This window comes from Gobio gobio (assembly GCF_949357685.1).
Source record: "Gobio gobio genome assembly, chromosome: 2".
Lineage (NCBI taxonomy): Eukaryota > Metazoa > Chordata > Actinopteri > Cypriniformes > Gobionidae > Gobio > Gobio gobio.
Window position 1 is genome coordinate 16,521,801 of NC_137098.1, and position 19,844 is coordinate 16,541,644.

The window sequence follows — 19,844 nt, forward strand, 5'->3', positions numbered from 1 at the left end:
AATTTAAGTTGGCTTGTGACATCATAAACAATTAAAGGGAAAGCACTTATTTCGAACAGGCATACCTTCCTAATATTGTGTTGGTCCCCCTTCCCTTTTGCTGCCAAAACAGCCCTGACCCGTCGAGGCATGGACTCCACTAGATAGATCCCTGAAGGTGGGCTGTGGTATCTGGCACCAAGATGTTAGCAGCAGATCCTTTAAGTCTGTAAGTTGCGAGGTGGGGCATCCATGGATCAGACTTATTTGTTCAGCGTGTCCCACAGAGGCTCAATTGGATTGAGATCTGGGGAATTTGAGGCCAATTCAACACCTCAAACAGGTTGTTGTGCTCCTCAAACCATTCCTGAACCATTTTTGCTTTGTGGCAGGGTGCATTATCCAGCTGAAAAAGGCCACAGCCACCAGGGAATACCGTTTCCATGAAAGGGGGTACATGGCCTGCAACAATGCTTAGGTAGGTGGCACATGTCAAAGTAACATCCAGATGGATGGCAGGACCCAAGGTCTCCCAGCAGAACATTGCCTCTGCCAGCTTGCCTTCTTCCCATAGTGCATCCTGGTGCCATGTGTTCCCCAGGTAAGTGACGTGACTCATCAGACTAGGCCACCTTCTTCCATTGCTCCATGCTTCAGTTCTGATGCTCACGTGCCCACTGTTGGCGCTTTCAGCAGTGGACAGGGGTCAGCATGGACACCTTGACTGGTCTGCGGCTATGCAGCCCCATTTGCAACAAACTGCGATGCGCTGTGTATTCTGACACCTTTCTATTAGAACCAGCATTAACTTCTTGAGCAATTTGAGCTACAGTAGCTCAACTATTTGATTGGACCACATGGGCCAGCCTTCGCTCCCCACGTGCATCAATGAGCCTTGGCTGCCCATGACCCTGTCGCTGGTTCACCACTGTTCCTTCCTTGGACCACTTTTGATAGATACTGACCACTGCAGACCGGGAACACCACTCAAGAGCTGCAGTTTTGGAGATGCTCTGACTCAGTCGTCTAGCCATCACAATTTAGCCCTTGCAAACTCGCTCAAATTCTTACGCTTGCCTATTTTTCCTGCTTCTAACACATCAACTTTGCATGAGGACAAAATGTTCACTTGCTGCCTAATATATCCCACCTACTAACAGTGAGCCGTGATGAAGAGATAATCAGAGTTTTTCACTTCACCTGAATATGCCTGATCAGTGTATTTATATATATATAATTTTGTGTGAATTCTACTAAACAATATATATTTGACAGTAGCCTATACTTTATATACCTGCTACACAATATTCCATAAAAAATTGTCAATTTTGATTTTATGGTAACTTTAAGACGAGAGAGGAACACATTCAAACATCCATGGCAGATCCGGCGTGTTTTAAAAAAATATATATATTTACAATTGAAGGCAGTAAGGCACTAAATGAAATCCAATGTTTCGCTTATACTCAAACTGAACTGGTTTAGTATGGTGTGGTTTCTGACCAACAGCTGGAAAAGATTTATAAATGCGACTGAAGCGTCGTTAATTCAGCTGGAGAATTAGTTAAACGCGAATATCAATGCAGAAGTGTGTTTTTTTAATATATATATATAAACAGCGAAATTTGTGCCTGTGTCACGCCCACCTTTCCGATAACACAGGAGCCTATTGAGCTGGCGAATCGATCTGCAGCGTTCAAGCCAGGCCTCGCATGGGCGTCGTACACCGTGATCGCGCGCTCAGTGATGATGCAGGATATCTGTCGCCGGCTCAAGCTGAATCTGATCCCGTCGTACGTTGAATTTGATGTTTGACCACTTTGCATTTTGCCTCGGAGGAGAAAGAGATGGGATCAGGTGCTGTGGATTCTTCCCAGTGGCTGTCAGTGAAGGAAGAGACTATTTTCCTTCACGATGGACTAATTCGGGTCACGGACCTGGCAGAGCTGCCCAGTGAAATCGGAGTGTCTGAACAAGGGGAATCCGAGCAGGAGGTGTGCATTTATTATATTTGTTTCATTCAGAGGAACCTCTATATTGTTAGATGTCAACTTGATTAGCTTAACACTAAAGTTAACTAACTCGGCTGGGTAATGCTCGGCCAAAACAGGCTTGTCAGATAGCAGCATGCTAATAATAAGATTTTGTTGTTGCATTTCCTCAAGTAAATGAAGCACGCAATGGTTTTAACAAGTGTTAAATCATTTATCGTGGCATTCTATTGATGTTAGTTGGTGTAAACATGCACGGTCTGTTTTCAAGCCCGTTACGTGAGAAGTATCAGATATTATTGCTAAACATAGATGTTAGCGGACACTCGATGTACGTTGATGTTAATGAAGCTTGTTAACCCTGCCTTGAGGTTGTTATTGCACATTTCTGTGCCGTATATAATGACAGGTTCACAGTTCTTGCTTGTCTCCGATGTTTGACGCGTTAGCATAGCTTCGACAGGCTAGTAGGAGGAGTTGAATCTCTCACTGGCGTGTGGCAGGCAGCTATTGACCTGTCCGTAGGATTCATGTTACAATTCTAACGCAGGACGTCAAAATACTTGCAAAATACTTGCATAAAATGCAACCTATATGTATAATAGTAACATTTAGCGCTACGATAGGGCTTTTCCCCTAACATGTAATGTTGCTCACTGTTATAGTAACACAAGTGTTGTCCTGACCAATGTCATTTCCTCCATAAGTCATTTATTAAAGTAATACAACAACAATGCGAATAGCCGTGTTACATTGCGATTATAGGCATATAGTCACGGCTAAAGGGCGTTGTTTCCATTTCGCATACTATCCACCCTAAGTAGTATACGAGATTAGAATTAGTGCGTCCCAAATAGTATGCTGAAAAGGAGACCAGAATGGCTTACTATTTATTGTGGATTTGTGTGGGCAAAGATGATCTTATTAAAGAAAACCTCGGCGTCTGTATCATATCATGTAAATGTATGTATCATATATCGGAGAAGGTGTGTAATTTGAGTCACTAGTTGTGTCTCAAATGACGCACTGTACACTATGCACTTACACCATGCACTTATATGCACTTACACAATGCTCTGTACTGCAGGGGCTTTAAATCTTTTAGATGCCACAGACCCCCAAATATGATCATCCTCATGTGGGACCCTGTAATAATAGCAGCTTTACAGTTATTGGAAAAAGACCCAATTTATACTTTGACAAATTAAAATTGTAAATGTTTAAAATATTATTTGGAAAGTTACATTATTAAAATTTCCCGTAATCATAATCGTACTGTACTTTTAGATGTATTATTTATTCATTTATTTACTCATTAATATGAACTTTTTTTATTTTAAGCAAATCCAAATATTTATTTGTTTCTTAATTTTATTATTGATTTATACATTTTTACACTGTTTTTATCTAAATTCTTAAGAGATCAGAGAAAATGGGTGTAAAAATAAGTTATATAAAATTGCGGTTTTATTCTGATTTCTAATTTTATATATGAATTTTATTTTGTGCCAAATAAAAAAAGCTGCAACAGTTGAGTGCATGAAGTTATTATTATTTGCTTAATTAAGTACATCATTCGTGTATTTGAAGTGCACTTTTTCTTTTTGGAATTTTCATTATGAAGTGAGCACACTACTCACACTTTTTTATACTAGAAAATGGCATAGAATAGAACGCAAACTGGGACGCACCTAGTGTCAGTGTCCCAATACCACAATTTGCAGTCTTTGCAACACTTTGCAAGTGTTCAAGTGGTCCTTCTGATTACCTAATGCCATTCAGAGAACTCATTTTTCCATTCCACTGCGCTACTTTTCCAATGGCAGGGCTTGATGCTTACTTTTTTCCCAATGAGCACCTGTGTTAGGAGCGCATTTAGAAACTTTAGGGGCCCAACTAACTATTTCTGCATATATATATATATATATATATATATATATATATTAGGGCTGTCAATAGTTTACATTTTTTTAAATCGCGATTAATCGCACATTTGTTGTGCAATTAATCGCACACTTATCGTGAATTTAATCATACACCATTTATCTCATTCAACACATTCATTTTGTCATAATTTGCTATATCCAAAGTAAACAATAAGAATGAAGGGTCATTCTCACAATTTTATTTTATGCAAGCTTTAAGGATCATTGGAGACTCCAAAATGACACCAAATAACCAAATATAATGAGTCCATATAATTATATTATATAATAAATGTATACACACTTGAGCACCCATGAAAAAAAAAACATTACATAATAAACTTTACAGAATTTACAACAACAACAAGATTGTTTTCATTTTAGACGTCAAGCTGCAATATCGATCAGGACCACACGGAGATGGCAAAAACTCCTAAATCAACCTACGATTACTAATCACAACACCGTACACATGACAAATCAAACATTATCCTTCCCTGAGTGTGTGTGTGGAAACAACACAAATGTTTGTTGCATCAGACTCTCATGCGCTTACTGTATGACTCCGGTACATCATTAAAATTGCGCTCTTCAGAAACTATCGCAGAATACGTGACGTGGCTTGTGACGTGAAAGCTTGTGACGTGCTTTAAAGCAAAGCGCACACTTTCGATTACTAGGAGGATCACTGAACACTTTCCCAGAGTTTAACAGCTTTAAATGGCCTAATCACAAACAGAGAAGCAGAATCGGGTTAAAGAGTTAGGATGGAAATTTCCTCGTACCAGGGTTACTTGTGCTTATAGATGCTCAGTGTGATTGTGATAAACTCCCGACTTCTAACATCATCTAACTGCGTTACGAAAATAGCAATAGACAAGCCCCAGGGTCTTTTTTGTTACTCCAACAATTGGCATAAATTGCTATCAGATAGTAGGCCTCTCTGGAGGTGTGTTCCGAGTCGCAGTCACTTTGACAGTTAGCATATATATTGCTAGCAGGTAAGTAGGCCTCACCAGGCCTCCCTAGAAGACTTGCTATCAGATAGAAGGCTTCGCGAGGCCTCTTTGAAGGTGAGTTCCCGAGTCTGGGTGCTCGGGCAGCTAGCATGACTTGCTATTTTGCGTTAAATTTATTTTAATGCGTTAAGGGCTTTAAATTAATCGCATGCGTTAACGCTGACAGCACTAATATACATATGCAGTTGTTTAAGTATCATTGATAAATTGATAAAACATTTTTGTTAATATTTTGAATTAAATTTATTTCTGCTTTCATTTTAATTTGTTAAAAGGTTTAGTGATTCGGTTGTTTAAAAAAAAAAAATTTTTTTAGTTGTTTTTAAAAATGTCTTTTTTATTAATTTTTATTTGTTTTAGTTTGGTACATCAGGGGCCTGTACCATGATGGTAGTTTAACAAACTCAGGGTTACAGGATTAGTTTCGAGTTGACAAAACCAAACCAATCTATTCAGGCTTTGTTGGTCCCATGATGCTGATCATCAACTTTCTCTGTCAACTCAGGCTTTGATCCTGAGTTTAGGATTTTAGCTGTGACATCAGCAGTGAACAGCCAATCACATGCTGTGGATCAGTAAAACTGAGATTCACTTCTCACGAGAGAAGCAGTGTGATTCACTTCACTCTTCTGCAGAATATACATGATTGAAAAATATTAAGAATTTAAACAAATTTACACAGAAGAAAAGAGCTGTCGAGGACAACTTTAAGAAAAATCTTATACGTCAATGCAAGTAAAAGTTATGAAGTTAGTTTAGTTGATATATAGAGAGAATTGAACATTTATGCTCACATGTAATTCTTTATAGATTTAGTTATTGAATTTAAAGCTTATTTGTATGACCTTTATATAGGCTATTTAGTTTAATATTAACAAAATGCCTATTAATGATTGATTTACTCAAATTATACATGTGTAATTGATTAAGGGTATAATAATTAGATAAATTATATTTAAATAATTCAAAATTATTATTATTTTAAATAAGCATTGTTAAAAGCCAGAGGCTTAAGTCTTTAATAGCCATTAGCTAGTGACCTTTAATTTGGAGTAGAAACTGGGGAAGTGACTTAATTGCATCAGAGGTGTGTCACTTTGCTCACAGCTGATTGGTCCAATTTCAGTTTGAGATCTCTTATCCAGAACATAACCTGCCCTGGAGCAGGTTAGCTGTGGAGCGTAAGTTACTATGGAGATGAACACTGCTAAAAGCCAAACCACTTTAATGGTACCTAAAACCCAGGATTGGCACAAACTAAGCTTAAACATATCTGGCTAGCTAGCTAAACCGGCTTCATGGTATAGGCCCCAGGTTAATGAAACTAAATAAGTTAATTTCAACTAAATAAAAATAAAAAAAAGTTTAAGTTAAGTTCTACGTCAAGTTAACATTTATTTATTTTTAAGTAAATATTTTTTTATGGTTTTAGTTTTTGTTAACTATAATAACACTGATACTAGTCAAATCTATTAATTTAATAATTTGCATAATGCATCAAATCATATTTTTAGTCTTTACTTTCTGTAATGGGGCATACAGTTTGTGTACCAAATAATAACCCAGGTCGAAATTGGACAAATGACTTTAATGCTAGGCTGGATGCCAGCTGAATTTAGCCCCGCCCACAACATTTGAGTTCGGGAAATTTGGTCTGGACTTGATCCGTTGTGGAGCAACTATGCCCGAACAGGAGCTGTTCGAACCAATCAAATTGTCAGGGTGGGCTTTATACGATGATGGACAGATGATAAACAGTAACGTAAGCATTCACTCACCAAAGATCTAATCCTAAACGGAGAACTTGTTCATATATGCATTCAACTTTACTATTTCTCTAAAAAATGATGATCGTGTTGGTACGTTTTTTACAACACCGGCAAAGATCGTTTACACTCATCTTCTTCTACTTCCAGTGTGCGTGCAGTTGAGTTCTGTTGACAACAATGCGTTGCTGATTGGTTGAAGTAGGTCTATCCAATTGAGGTCTTTCCTGGTTCGGTTGAAACACGCCCCATAATCACAGCCCAATGGAGCAGTATCAGACTCATATTCTGACTTAGAATTGATTAAAGTAGCCACTTTAATGTAATAAACAAGCCCGAAATACACCGGGACTCTTATTTTGAAATGTATATGCTTTATTATTGCAGGATGCTCCTTCAAATTCAGATGAGGGGGATAAGATATGCATTCTTACAACTGTATACAACATATTATATAAACACTGTAAAGTAAACATTGTCATAATTGATCAGCATTAGTTCATAAGCAATCGCTTGGCATGAATGTGCGCTATTCATTGATTGTGAACTGATCTCAAGCAGTCTGAAGCGCTTTTGAACGAGCCTGTAGAACGCACAACATCACTCACATTTACCCTTTTGAAGCTTAATAATCACAATAGGCAGTATCACGATTTATGTTTTTCTATTGTATCCCCAAAATGTAAGACGCCTTAAATGATTATTAAGACACTTAAGACAATACCATTTAAGGTATTGAAGACTTTTTATGATCTTACATTTAAAGCAGCACTAGGTAACTTTTCAACCTTTATAATATATTTTCAAACCTCTTGTGATGATACATCGACTTACAATAGGTTGAATGACACGTCTGCCATAGCCTGACGGGGTCTGTATCGTTTTTAATCGTACTTTTAAACTTCGGGTTTTGGGTAGTAACCCGAGAACAAAAAGAACTACAAAATTCGACTGCTTTACGGCATATACGTCACTTCCACCACCACCCCCACTTTCGGACGTGAGAGCCAAACTATCATTTGTTTGCCGAATGTTATAGTCATGGCCGAAGCAGCACAGAAAAATAAGAAAGCAAAGGTTTTGTCTGAGGAAAGCAAAAAGAGGAAACGAGAAAGTGATCGGATTAAAGGCAGGACGAGGATCAACATTGGGCCAGCGTTTGCTCGTTGCCGTGAGCTGGAGGAGGAGGGGCTACATTCTTGCAAGTAAATACCTATGGTAAATGCATATGATAAGACGTACAAAATCATATTTTAGGATACCTAACATGTCTGTGATATTGGTTGTCTTGCCTCAATCTATAATGCAAATCGATTTTTCAAATTTGCAGATTCATCTAGGGTAGATTGATATTATAATATTGACGATATATGGTTATTACCTACCACTCAAGCATTGAATTGAAGTATTATATAGATTCTGTAAAACGGGAACCAATAGACTAGGCTACTATAATGACGCTGGCTTGTAAACGTGAGCATCGCAATCATTTGGCATTTGAAAAAAATAAAACCCATGAAATTATATTCATATGACATGCTGAAACATATGCCACTGTACCTGGGATGAAGACATTTCACACGCCACGCAAGCAGAACACCTGCATGTGAACTCCATAGACACGTGAACTCCTGCAGTGTTCAGGGCTATCATAGTTGTCATGTCAACAAATGCATGTGCGATGCATCCGCTGATGTAGGATGACAGTTTACGACAGTAGTAGAGGACAATACTGTTTCCCAACTGTAGGGGGACCCCGAGAGCAAAAACTACCTAGTGCTGCTTTAAGAAAACCGATCCGCTGGGATTTTTTTATTCGCACATGTGCTCCAATCTACATTTTGCAGTTCGCACACAACCATTTTTAGTTACAAATGTGAGTGAAATGGTCCAGCTCTATGAAAACATGCTTTAGTCGGATGTTTGACTGTTGGATTTGTGTCTTGTGTCTTTTGCAGCATCTCTAAAAATGCGGCGCTAAAGTTAAAAGTTAAATTCAACTTTTAAAAAACACATCTATAGACCTTGCTCTTTTTTTTTTTTTTTTACGCTAACCTGCGTCTTGCTTTTTTAACGGCAAAAATACTTACACTTTAAAAATAAACTTCTAGATTGCTGTCCAGTACTCCCTATATAACAGACAGCGTAACTTAATCGTTGTGCTTCTAATTAAGTAATAAACCAATACATTTTCATTTCAAAATATTCTTCTTTTTTTTTTACGTATTCAACCATGGTATCACAATGTAAAGCAAACTGTAAACGTTTAGTGATGAATACCATTTGCTACAGCTTTCTGCTCACTAATTATATATTATATGATATTATATAGATCAGTGTTTCTGCAATGTCAAAAATGCCCTTCCACCGTTACAACTCAGCAACTTATGTGTCAACATTTGTAATTTAAAAGGGGAATTTCTGCTTCCCAGGTTATTTTTTTTTATTTGTTTATTTGCTTATTGTGGCACTGAATACTGTAGCAAGACTACAAAGCACTCCAATACAGGCTGTGCCCTTCTGAGAAACATACAGAACCCCATCTATTCCTTTAGATCCATCTGGTTGTTTTGCCATTTGTTAGTTGCCATCTTGTTGTTTCAGTGTTTGCCATATAATTGCCATTGTGCACTTCCAGTCTGTTGTATGCCTTTATTTTGATCATGTCCAGCTTGCTGAATGGCAATTTTAAAGTGTTGGTTGATCAGCTTTTTTCGAAGGCTTGGTTGTGTTTATGGGGAGCACTGTAACATGGGTTTATGCTTCGTTTAAAAAAACATAATTTTTCACATATTTTACCTTATTCTACACCGCTGTGTAGGGCTTGGCGATATGGCCAAAAAGGATCTCGATCAAAATCTTTTCATATCAGTCGATATCGATAATTATCACGATAAATGTGAAATATTTCTTTCTTTCAAATTTAATGGAAGATTTTTGCTCCTAAGTGAAAGTTGTAGAAACCGGACTGTTAATTGTGGTTTTAAGTTACTTTTTAATGTCAGAATTAGGGCTGTGCAATATATATCGAAATTATAGAAATATCCCAAATGTACATATCGTGATATGCATATCGCAACAGCACGCAATATCTAAATGATTTTAATAGGCTACTTCAACATTGTGAAAATGTTTTCGGTCGATGCATATAGCCGAGAATAGACTGGGCATATGACTGTTACTTATGTGACTGGCTTGACATTAAAAAGAGTTACTAAACGCAATGACCTGCGAAAAAACAACTCCTTGCAGTCTCGCGCTGTCTGCTGTCTGACACACACACCGAAACGTGCGTACAAGCCGCCTCTCTGAAAGCGTGCGATCCTTTCATTTCTGTTTCATGCCTTGTTACACACTCGAACTGTCAAATACACACAGTTATGTCAAAATGGCTGTCTTGATGAGTATTCATGTAAATACAGGCGGTTATGCTTTAAGTGAACAATATCCAGTTGGGCTGGGCTCGACATTAACGCTTGTCCGGGACAAGTGGATTTTTTGAAGGGGCAAGTGAAAGAGAATTTTACTTGCCCGACGGACAAGTAGCCTGATAAAACGTCATTAACAAAAATAACTAGGGAATCACCCAAATGCAAGAATGATTCTGCATTCATTACTGTAAGTGGCGATTGACAGTGAATGATAATAATGTATAATGAACTGACGGTAACTAACACACTGTTTACGCTCACGCAGCGCCTCGAGGAGAAATCGAAAATGTGCACCGCTCACACAGAGAAACTCCGTTAACACACTGCCGTAAAAATGTGGAGTTTATTTATATTTATAACATGATGCAGGTGCAATGTCACATTACCAAGAGTGCTGTTTTCCTGAATAACATCACGACTGAAAAGGACACTGATTTCAAATGACAGCTCCAAAAACAATTATTAACATTACGTCACCTACATTTTGATGCAATATTGAGTGTTTTTGTTCTATTTCAGCAGCGAAAATAGTTCCAAAAGATCACAGCAGAACGAGTGTCACAGCAACAACGTGTTAGTGAATGATTCAGCGTTTTGAATGAATCGATAGAATCAAAGATTCAATGAACTATTCGTAAACGACCGCCTCATTCTTGAATGAATCAGCGTTTGAACAAATCGACTCAATGTCTTTAAAAAAATCTTAAATTAATAGCCAGACACAAATGTGGTTCAGACAAGTGTGCATAAATGATTATCACTGTAATAAAATTAAATATAACATAAAACACAACCCAGTCTTTTTGTTAAATGTCAGTTTATGTATGATCAATGATTGCCATTATAAAAGTATAAGTAAGAAATAAAACAAACAATTCAGTCAAACATACAAAGTCCGCACTAATAGGCTACAACGATATAGTTAAATAGGCTAAAAATATAAAGTTATGAAACATCACTTTGCCCTCAGCCAAAACGATTTGCCAGGAAACAAATTATGTATTCATGAGACCAAAGATCGCCCGCTAGATCTACACAAGACAAATTATATCTCATGTTTAACCACTACAGAGACATCAGAGCCAGCAGCAGACATCTAGGACTAGCCGAGGAAAGGCTGTTCTCTGCGGGTTAACCAGCACTGAGCGCCGGCGATCGACTGAATCTCACAACTCCAAAAACGCCAGATATAATTTTCAAATAGGAGCTATCTTTATAAATAAACCACAGATTTTAGCTTTAAACAAGTGCATTCTCGCCTGAAAAAGTCTTAAAACTACATTTTGTGACACATTAACACTTTCTCTAGTGTTTCTTTTCTCTGTTTCTCTGTTGGGTTTTTCATCCGCTATTGACTTGCCATTAGTTTATCACGTCAATTCACCTCGTGACAGCAGCAAGCAGGCTCCTGATTGGTTAACGCGGCGCAAACCGACGCAAAAGTTCCGATTTTTCAACTCGGGCATCAGACGCGAATTCGCTTCAACGCGTGAATGCGCAAAAAGCACAAAATAAAATCACTCGCGCAAGATGCTCAATTCACGTCTATTGCGCCGCAGGACCTCCGGACGGGCGTCAACGTGTCTTTACATTGTCTTAACATGGAAATCACTCGCTCCAGAATCGAGATGCTCTATTCGCGTTCTGTGTGAACACAGCATGAGAAACCCGGAAATGTGAAAAGGGTCTACTTTAAAAGAAAATATCTCCCTTTTCTTTAAACTTTGAGCGTCGTGACTTTGCTTTTCTCAATACCAAGTACACAAACTTCTGACTTGCGAGTCTACGAGATGCATTCTGGGATACCTGGTCTCTAGTCCACACAAGTCACCACTCAATGCATCCTCTATAAAAGGGGTGGATCAAGGACACATCTGGGGATTTTAACTGTACTTGGCTAGATGTGATCTTTGAATTAGGGCTGAACGATATGGACAAAATTTCATATCTCGATTTTCATGCCAGATATATCGATACAATACGAAATGACTACGTGTTCGGTGAAAACCAGAATCTGAATTAAAATGTGTTTGATTTAAGCCTACATTTCAAAAATTTGTGTCAGAAAATTTATTGTTTTTAAGCCTTTCGCACGTATCAAGTGCATCACCTGATCAACAGAGACAGGCGCGCTCAGAGCTGTCATATATCACAACTTTTCAGTGTTTTCAACCACATACTGTTTATTTTAGGTTTCAAACATATAAATTCACATAAGTACTAAAAAAACAATACATTTAGAGTTTGTAAAATACACACTGATGTCTATGGAAGAGGTAATAATAATCCTTTCCATTATAATTCGACACGTTTTATTCATTTCAGATACACATTGTGTAAGTAACTTCAATGTTTACTCTATTCTATTCCCAGTTCACCAGCCACTTACTTTTAAGTATTTCGGGAGAAGTGGATGAATTCACGTGTTGTAAACATAGAGGTTGTAAATCCAACAGATACGATTCTCTGAACTGCGTCAGCGGCACAAACTAACACGGCGGCGCCCATCGCGCATACAGCTCAACTAACGCGATCGTTATAAAGGTGTTTAAACAACAATATACTTCCACTTGCATGTATTTGACAATAGGAATATCAGATATTTCATGCCATAGCTAACACATTTGTGAATATTCTGAATAAAAAAGGAAAAAATGACATAAAAGCAGATCATCATTCATTGAGCGCTGTTGCTGCTGCGGTGTGTCACGTGACAAGCAATGACGCGTCACCATGGAAACGCCGCCCCCCCTCTCACAATATAGTTCCCACGTCCCTGGTAGTGTGTGCGCGCTGGCTTTAGCGGTGCATTCAAGGGCACTCGTAAAACTGATGTTTGTTGTGACTGCCAGAGTTGTATGCAGGGCGAGCGCGGAGAGGGGAAATCTATATCGTTGCTTTTTTCGATAGTAATATCTTGAAAGTTCATATCTAGATATAGATACGATAACGATATATCTTTCAGCCCTACTTTGAATTGGAACAGAACTTGGGCAGCGACTGATGACGTTTCACAAGTCCATGAGAACACAAGTGCAGACAAGAATGCATATTAAGAAACGGCCGTTGTTTAGGCTCAAACAGCAACATTAGACATTAACTAAAGTTAAAAAAGTGAAATCATAATGAACCACCCCTTAAAACGTTTAAAACAAAATCTGTCTTTTAGTTGATTCTACAAGTGAAATAGCCAATCTAATCACCATACAGACAAAAGTTCACTTCAGGAATGGCTATGATTGGCTATGAATGGCTATGAGTTTGAAGTTTGATGTATGAAAACAATCCAAACTACAAGATTAGGAAGGGCGATATGATGTGCAATTTCCCTATATGTAGCTTGAACAAGATGTCAGAACGTACACAAAAAATGTATTACTGAAAAAGGTCTACACAATGTATCAATTATATGTTTAATAAATTGGGAGAAGCAGAAATCGTGATCACTATTAATTATGCAGCTCAGTTTTGTGGTACACATTACTGAAAGTAATGAGTCAGATGTTTATCCAGTAACAGCATACATGTATGACTCATTACTTTCAGTGATGTCCATCTTGAAATGAAGAATGTTAAGTGTACTAAAGGTTCTTGAAACTTAAGCCAGTGTCTTTACTAAATGGTGGAACCACTAAGCATTTTTTTTTTCTACCTGACAACACACTAATATTTTGGAATTATAGTGTAATATCTGGATTAATTACGCATTAATATTCAATTATTACATATAAATTGCCAAAAAGATTTTCAGTATGCCCATGGAAGGCTGTCCATAACCTAAAAATGGCCAGACTGTCTAATGAAGAAGCGTCAGAATAAATATAGATTTTAAATGGGCTTAAAGGGAAAGTTCATCCAAAAAGGAAAATTTTGTCATGATTTACTCAAGTTGTTCCAAACCTGTATACATTTTTTGGTTACCAATATTCTTCAAAATATCTTCTTTTGTGTTCAGCAGAAGAAAGAAATTCATAAAGGTTTGGAACAACTTGGGTGAGTAAATGATGATAGAATGTACATTTTTTTGGGTGAACTGCCCATTTAAGATTTTCCTCAAAATTTACCAAAATGTTGGATACAGTAGTTGGGGTCTGTAGTATCCCTGGGGTCCAATTGACCCTCCGCTAAGCCACGCCCAAAAACCGCCACAGGCCAATCGTGGCTTAGCAACCGTAACTAGGCGTGGAAGGTCTGTCAAGCTTTCGAGCAAGGGAAATATGCAGAAGCGTTGTGCTTATGGATTGTGCAAACCTTATACCCGGTATCCTAAAAGTTTAGACGGGGGGTGGAATTTTTTCCCCTCCCCAAACCTAAAACCCAAGGGGAGAAATTACGGTGTTCTGTCCATTTGTCCTACCTTGTCAGATTTTCCTACCGTAGCGCAAAATTATTGCTAAATCTATCAATCCATCCTACCGCATCGAAAAATCCGTTAACACTTTATTTTGATAGTCCACTTTAGACATTCTACTAACTATAAGTAACTTTGCAACTACATGTCAACTAACTGTCATTAGAGTATTTGTAGACTGTCTGATTAATATTTACTAAAACTTTATTTTGTTGGTCCCCCAACAGACAGTCTACTGACTAGAAGTAACTTGGCAACTACAATTCAACTTATTCTACTAACCCGAACCCTAACACCTAACCATAACCTACCAGTCTACTGACAATCAACTAATACTCTAATGACAGTTAGTTGACATGTAGTTGCAAAGTTACTTATAGTTAGTAGAATGTTTAAAGTCGACTATCGAAATAAAGTGTAACCAAAAATCCTACTACGTGTTAGCGTTTGTGACTAACTTAATAATTCAGTGTAACTTTACAGACGATTCTTATTGGGGAAAATGGTTTTAACAGTGCAAAATACCCCATCAGATTGTCATACCATTATGAAATAAACAGGTACGATAGGATGATCAGATTGTTGTGGATCAAGCTGTATGTATGTATGTATGTGTGTATGTATGTAAGTAAAATAAGCGGGAGAATGTTATCATTGCAAAGTGGTCAGGCTAATGTCTTGTGTTTATTCCATATGACTTTTATGGATAAGCAGTTTGATTTATAATTATTCGATTATTTTCTAATTTCACTTACCCTGCTCTGCAAGGACATAGTTGTTCCTCAATTTGTGTGTTTCCCATTTGAATGGTCAACATATGAGGCGGGTGCTGCTTGCGCTGGGACCTATAGGCTTTAGCTTCAATTTTGATGAAATTATTCTCTAATCGGTTGCATATGTTGTGGATATATCCCTCGAATGCATACTGCAGTCCCTTTTGTCTTGCTCTCTCAGATATTTCACCTGTGCCAAAAATGACTAATTATCTCCTTGGGAATGTCTGACACCGGCGCCTACATACTGTATTAGACGTGCCAGGCGCGAAACTTGTCAGGTGTAGCAACAGTAACTAAGGGGGGCGGGGCTTAGCGAAGGGACAATTGGACAGCAGCAGGGCTTAATGCTTTTCACTGGTCCCAAAAAAAAAAAAAAAAAAAAAAGGCCTAGTTATTGTTTTAGTTGTTTTTTTTTATCCATGTAACCTTATTAAATAAGGTGATGACACCAAAAACTACTAGCCTAACTCTTATCGATTTTAAATATAGTTAAAGACAGTCAGTAATAAAATAGAACACATTATGATCAACTTCCATGACAATGCAGCACTGGCCTGATCAGGCAAGTGACGGTTATTGTCAACTGGCCCAAGTGTCTTTCACGTTGGCCCTGGGCCATTGGACAGTCTTTATTGTCGAGACCTGAGCAGTGAAGCAAGTAACTAATTTTAGATTATATTGGGTCAAAATAAGCTTCAACAACTGGGGCCTATACCATGAATTACCATGGTTTTGCTGGCTAACCAGATATGCTTAAGCTTAGTTTGTGCCAATCCTGGGTTTTAGGTACCATTTAAGGGGTTTGGCTTTTAGCAGTGTTAATCTCCATAGCAATTTACACTCCACGGCTAACCTGCTCCAGGGCAGGTTATGTTCTGGATAAGAGATCTCAAACTGAAATTGGACCTATCAGCTGTGAGCAAAGTGACACACCTCTGATGCAATAAAGTCACTCCCCCAGTTTCTACTCCAAATTAAATGTCACTACATAGCAAATGTTTTTTAAAGGCTAAAGCGTCTGGCTTTTAAGTTTTAACAATGCTTATTTATAATAATAATAATTCTGAATGATTAAGATATAATTTATGTAATTATTATACCCTTAATCAATTACACATGTATCATTTTAGTTAATCAATCATTAATAGGCACTTTAGTTAAAATTAATATAAATAGCCTATATAAAGGTCATACAAATAAGTTTTAAAATAAATAAATAAAGCTACAAAGAATACTACATGTGAGCTTAAATGTTCAATTCTCTCTATATATCAACTAAACTAACTTCATAACTTGTACTTAGTAAGATTCTTCTTTAACCCCTTAAGCCCTGAAGGTATTTTTATTTTTTAGAGGTTTTTTTTGTCTGAGTCAGGGTTTTTCCTAGCCTGACGTCGTCATACTCAATTCTAGTCAGAATATGAGTCTGATACTGCTCCGTTGGGCTGTTTATTATGGGGCGTGTTTCAACCGAACCAGGAAAGACCTCAATTGGATAGACCTACAACCAATCAGAGCAACGACGCAACGCATGACGTTAGTTGTCAAATGTCAACAGAACTCAACTGCACTGTGTTGCCAAGTCCGTGGGTTGAAGCGACCCCAATTATGTGATATACAGACCCAGGAATGCGATTTTTAGCCAGCCCTGCCAAAATAACACATTTTACCCCCCAAATGCCTTTTTTCCCGGAGAACCCCCCCCCCCCCCCCCCCCCCCCGGAAAGCTATTGGGCTTGTTTTTGGCAAGTTTTGAGGAACGTTAGCAATTGTGCGGGTTTTGTTGTAAAAACTTGGCAACCCACTCTGCACGCACGTTGGAATAAGTAGCCTAACGTTAGAAGAAAAAGATGAGTGTAAACGATCTTTGCCGGTGTTGTGAAAAAAGAATTTAAGGATACACAGAGTACTTACCAACACGATCATCATTTCTGAGAGAAATAGTAAAGGTGAATGCATATACGAACAAGTTCTCCGTTTAGGATTAGAACAAACTCAACCCAAGCGCCTTTGATGACGTGGATGATTACGTTACTGTTTATCATCTGTCCATCATCGTCTAAAACCCGCCCTAACAATTTCATTGGTCCGAACAGTTTCTGTTCGGGCATAATTACTTCTCTATGGATCAAGTCCAGACCGAACTGCCCGAGTAAAAATGTTGTGGGCGGGGCTAAGTTCGGCTGGCATCCAGGCTAGGTTTTTCCTGGGTCAAAAATGGTCTTCGGTGGTGGCTGACAGACATGGTCATCCCCACACACACACACACACGCAGTAAAAATTACCCTACCCACGTGATCTGCAAGCGCAATACTGACAATAAATTCAAAGAAACAGTTTGTAATTTTTGCTTATCTTATTTTGATACCTTGATGTTTGTTTTTGTTCCTCATTTTTTACACTATTTACAGATAATTGTTTTGGTATAATCATATCAATATTAAAAAGTAGCATTAAAAAATGAACAAATAGTCACATTTTCCCACATATTCAATTTAGTAAAATGATCAGCTAGCTAACAACAACTTTGTTCTGGTTTTACCTCACTCCAGTCTAAACTAAATTAACATCAACATCAACATAAATAAACTGAAAGACTAAAACTAATTCTTACTAACCACTCTTGCTAAATTGGGTAAGCACACTTGTGTTCTCCTTTCAGAGGTGTTCTGAGTAAATGATTAAACTGATTCGTGAGTTCAGTGTTGGACAGATCAGATGTTTTAACCAGTCGTTAAATGATTCTGTTCAAAGGAGTCATTAGGTCGCGAATCGGACAGTAGCAGACGCGTTGTGTGCGTATTCCGGCTGTTAGAACATCGCAAAAGATGTCAACACACAGAAAACACTTCATAACTGGATAGGATTTTTTTTCCTGTTTATTGAAAGTGGTTTATGTCCGCTGGTCAGAGAAGAGTCAACGTTTTTTGAGCGCAATTCACACCCAACGGTAATTCAAGGAAAAAAATGTCTGAATGCGCCATGTGCAATATGGATTTGGTCTTCCGACCTTTTGATTTTGATTAACGTAATATGTGAAATATTAGAAAGCTAAGGCCAATTGATACTTCTGTGTCGAGTGTACGCCGTAGGCTACGCGTGTAGCCGACGCCGTCGTGAGCATTTATACTTCTGCGCTGTTGTCCGCGTCAATGTGCAATTACACATGCAGACGCTAGTAGGCAGTGTCCTCGGGCATGTTGGTGTAATCAAGACAACCGCTGAAGAAGAAGCAGCTTGTTGTGTAGAATTTGTACATTCATGTCGGAATATTAGCAGCCTTGAGAGAGCGGCTTTTCTTGCAGCTTGTTGTTGTATCTAATACAAATTAAGCATCTCTAGTTGATTAGTAAAGTTAAATAAGGTGATCTGGCGCTGGAATGCGTTTGTGAAATCATGCAGAGTGCTTGTGGCCGCTGTTTTCACTAGCGAGCAATCGATTACTGTTGCGGAGACTTCATTCACGAAATATACCCTAATGTGTCCCTGTTCTTGATATACAATTACTGATTAACATCTTTGGTTTTAATGAGAAAATAAATAAACTATACTCAGCGGATCTATGTATTTATTTACTACCATAAAGAATCGCTGGACTACAAAATATTGTGTTCTAGCAGACATAAGGAACTATCATCCCATTTCTGGACACACACACACACTCCTATCGCAGATTTTTTATTTATTTATTGACCTGAGGTAGGGGTTCTGGCAGTCCAATCACAGCGCTTGCGGTCCGCGTAGAATTGACGCGTTGTTACATTTTTGGAGAGGTGCGCGTCAGGGTACTCGACGCAGAAGTATAAATTGGCCTTTAGACAGTGCTTATTTTGAAGACAGAGAGTGCGCGTGGAGGAGGGCTCTGCTCGTTCTCTCTGTCACAGTTAACATGTGCCCTATCATAAATCGCAATCACTGATCAAATAAGGCTTTGGCGGGACAAAAATTTGTTTTGGCGGCCGCCAACATTTTCAATGCAGGAAAAACCCTGGAATCTGCTGTAAATAAGGATGTGCCACTTTCAACGATCGGAGAATGTTTCATGAAGTTACAAGCATAAACGCGACTTTAGTGCAACAATATAACTTAGAGTATTTGCGCCTGTCAGGTTATAATTCCATGAGTAATAACTTCTGAGTTGAGTGACGGATTTTGTCTCTTTTTAATCGTGGGAATCTGCTGTAAATAAGAATGTGCCACTTTCAACGATCGGAAAATGTTTCATGAAGTTACAAGCATAAACGCTAATTTAGTGCAACAATAGCATGTGCTTCTGTCAGGATACAGAATGGATATGTATATAACTGCACGAGTAATAACTTCTGATCCGAGTGACGGATTATGGCGACCTTGGTCTCTTTTTAATCGTGAGAATCTGCTAGATAATTTTTAACGATCAGAGCTTGTTTCATGAAGTTATCAGCGAAAACGCTCATGTGCGTCTGTGCTGTCATACTTCAACGAGGAATATCTTTAGATCTAAAAGACAGATTATGGTGACTTTGGGCTCTTTTTAATCGTGAGAATCTGCTGTAAATAATGATGTCGTTTTCCACGTTTCATGAAGTTACAAGTGAAAAAACGTCACGTGAATGCTGCATCAGTA

The 19,844-nt window shown here is 38.2% G+C and overlaps 1 protein-coding gene across 2 annotated transcripts in view; it reads left to right on the forward strand.

Annotated features, from left to right (window-relative positions):
* Nucleotides 1-1,650: 1,650 nt before the first annotated feature.
* The window catches only part of hectd4 (HECT domain E3 ubiquitin protein ligase 4), a 117,859-nt gene continuing 99,665 nt past the window's right edge, over nucleotides 1,651-19,844 (forward strand). For both annotated transcript variants that reach the window (XM_079809909.1, XM_079809910.1), the window contains exon 1: nucleotides 1,651-1,973. In XM_079809909.1, the coding sequence (XP_079666035.1) occupies nucleotides 1,827-1,973 (147 nt within the window). In that variant the 5' untranslated portion in view covers nucleotides 1,651-1,826. The remainder of the gene's footprint in view (nucleotides 1,974-19,844) is intronic.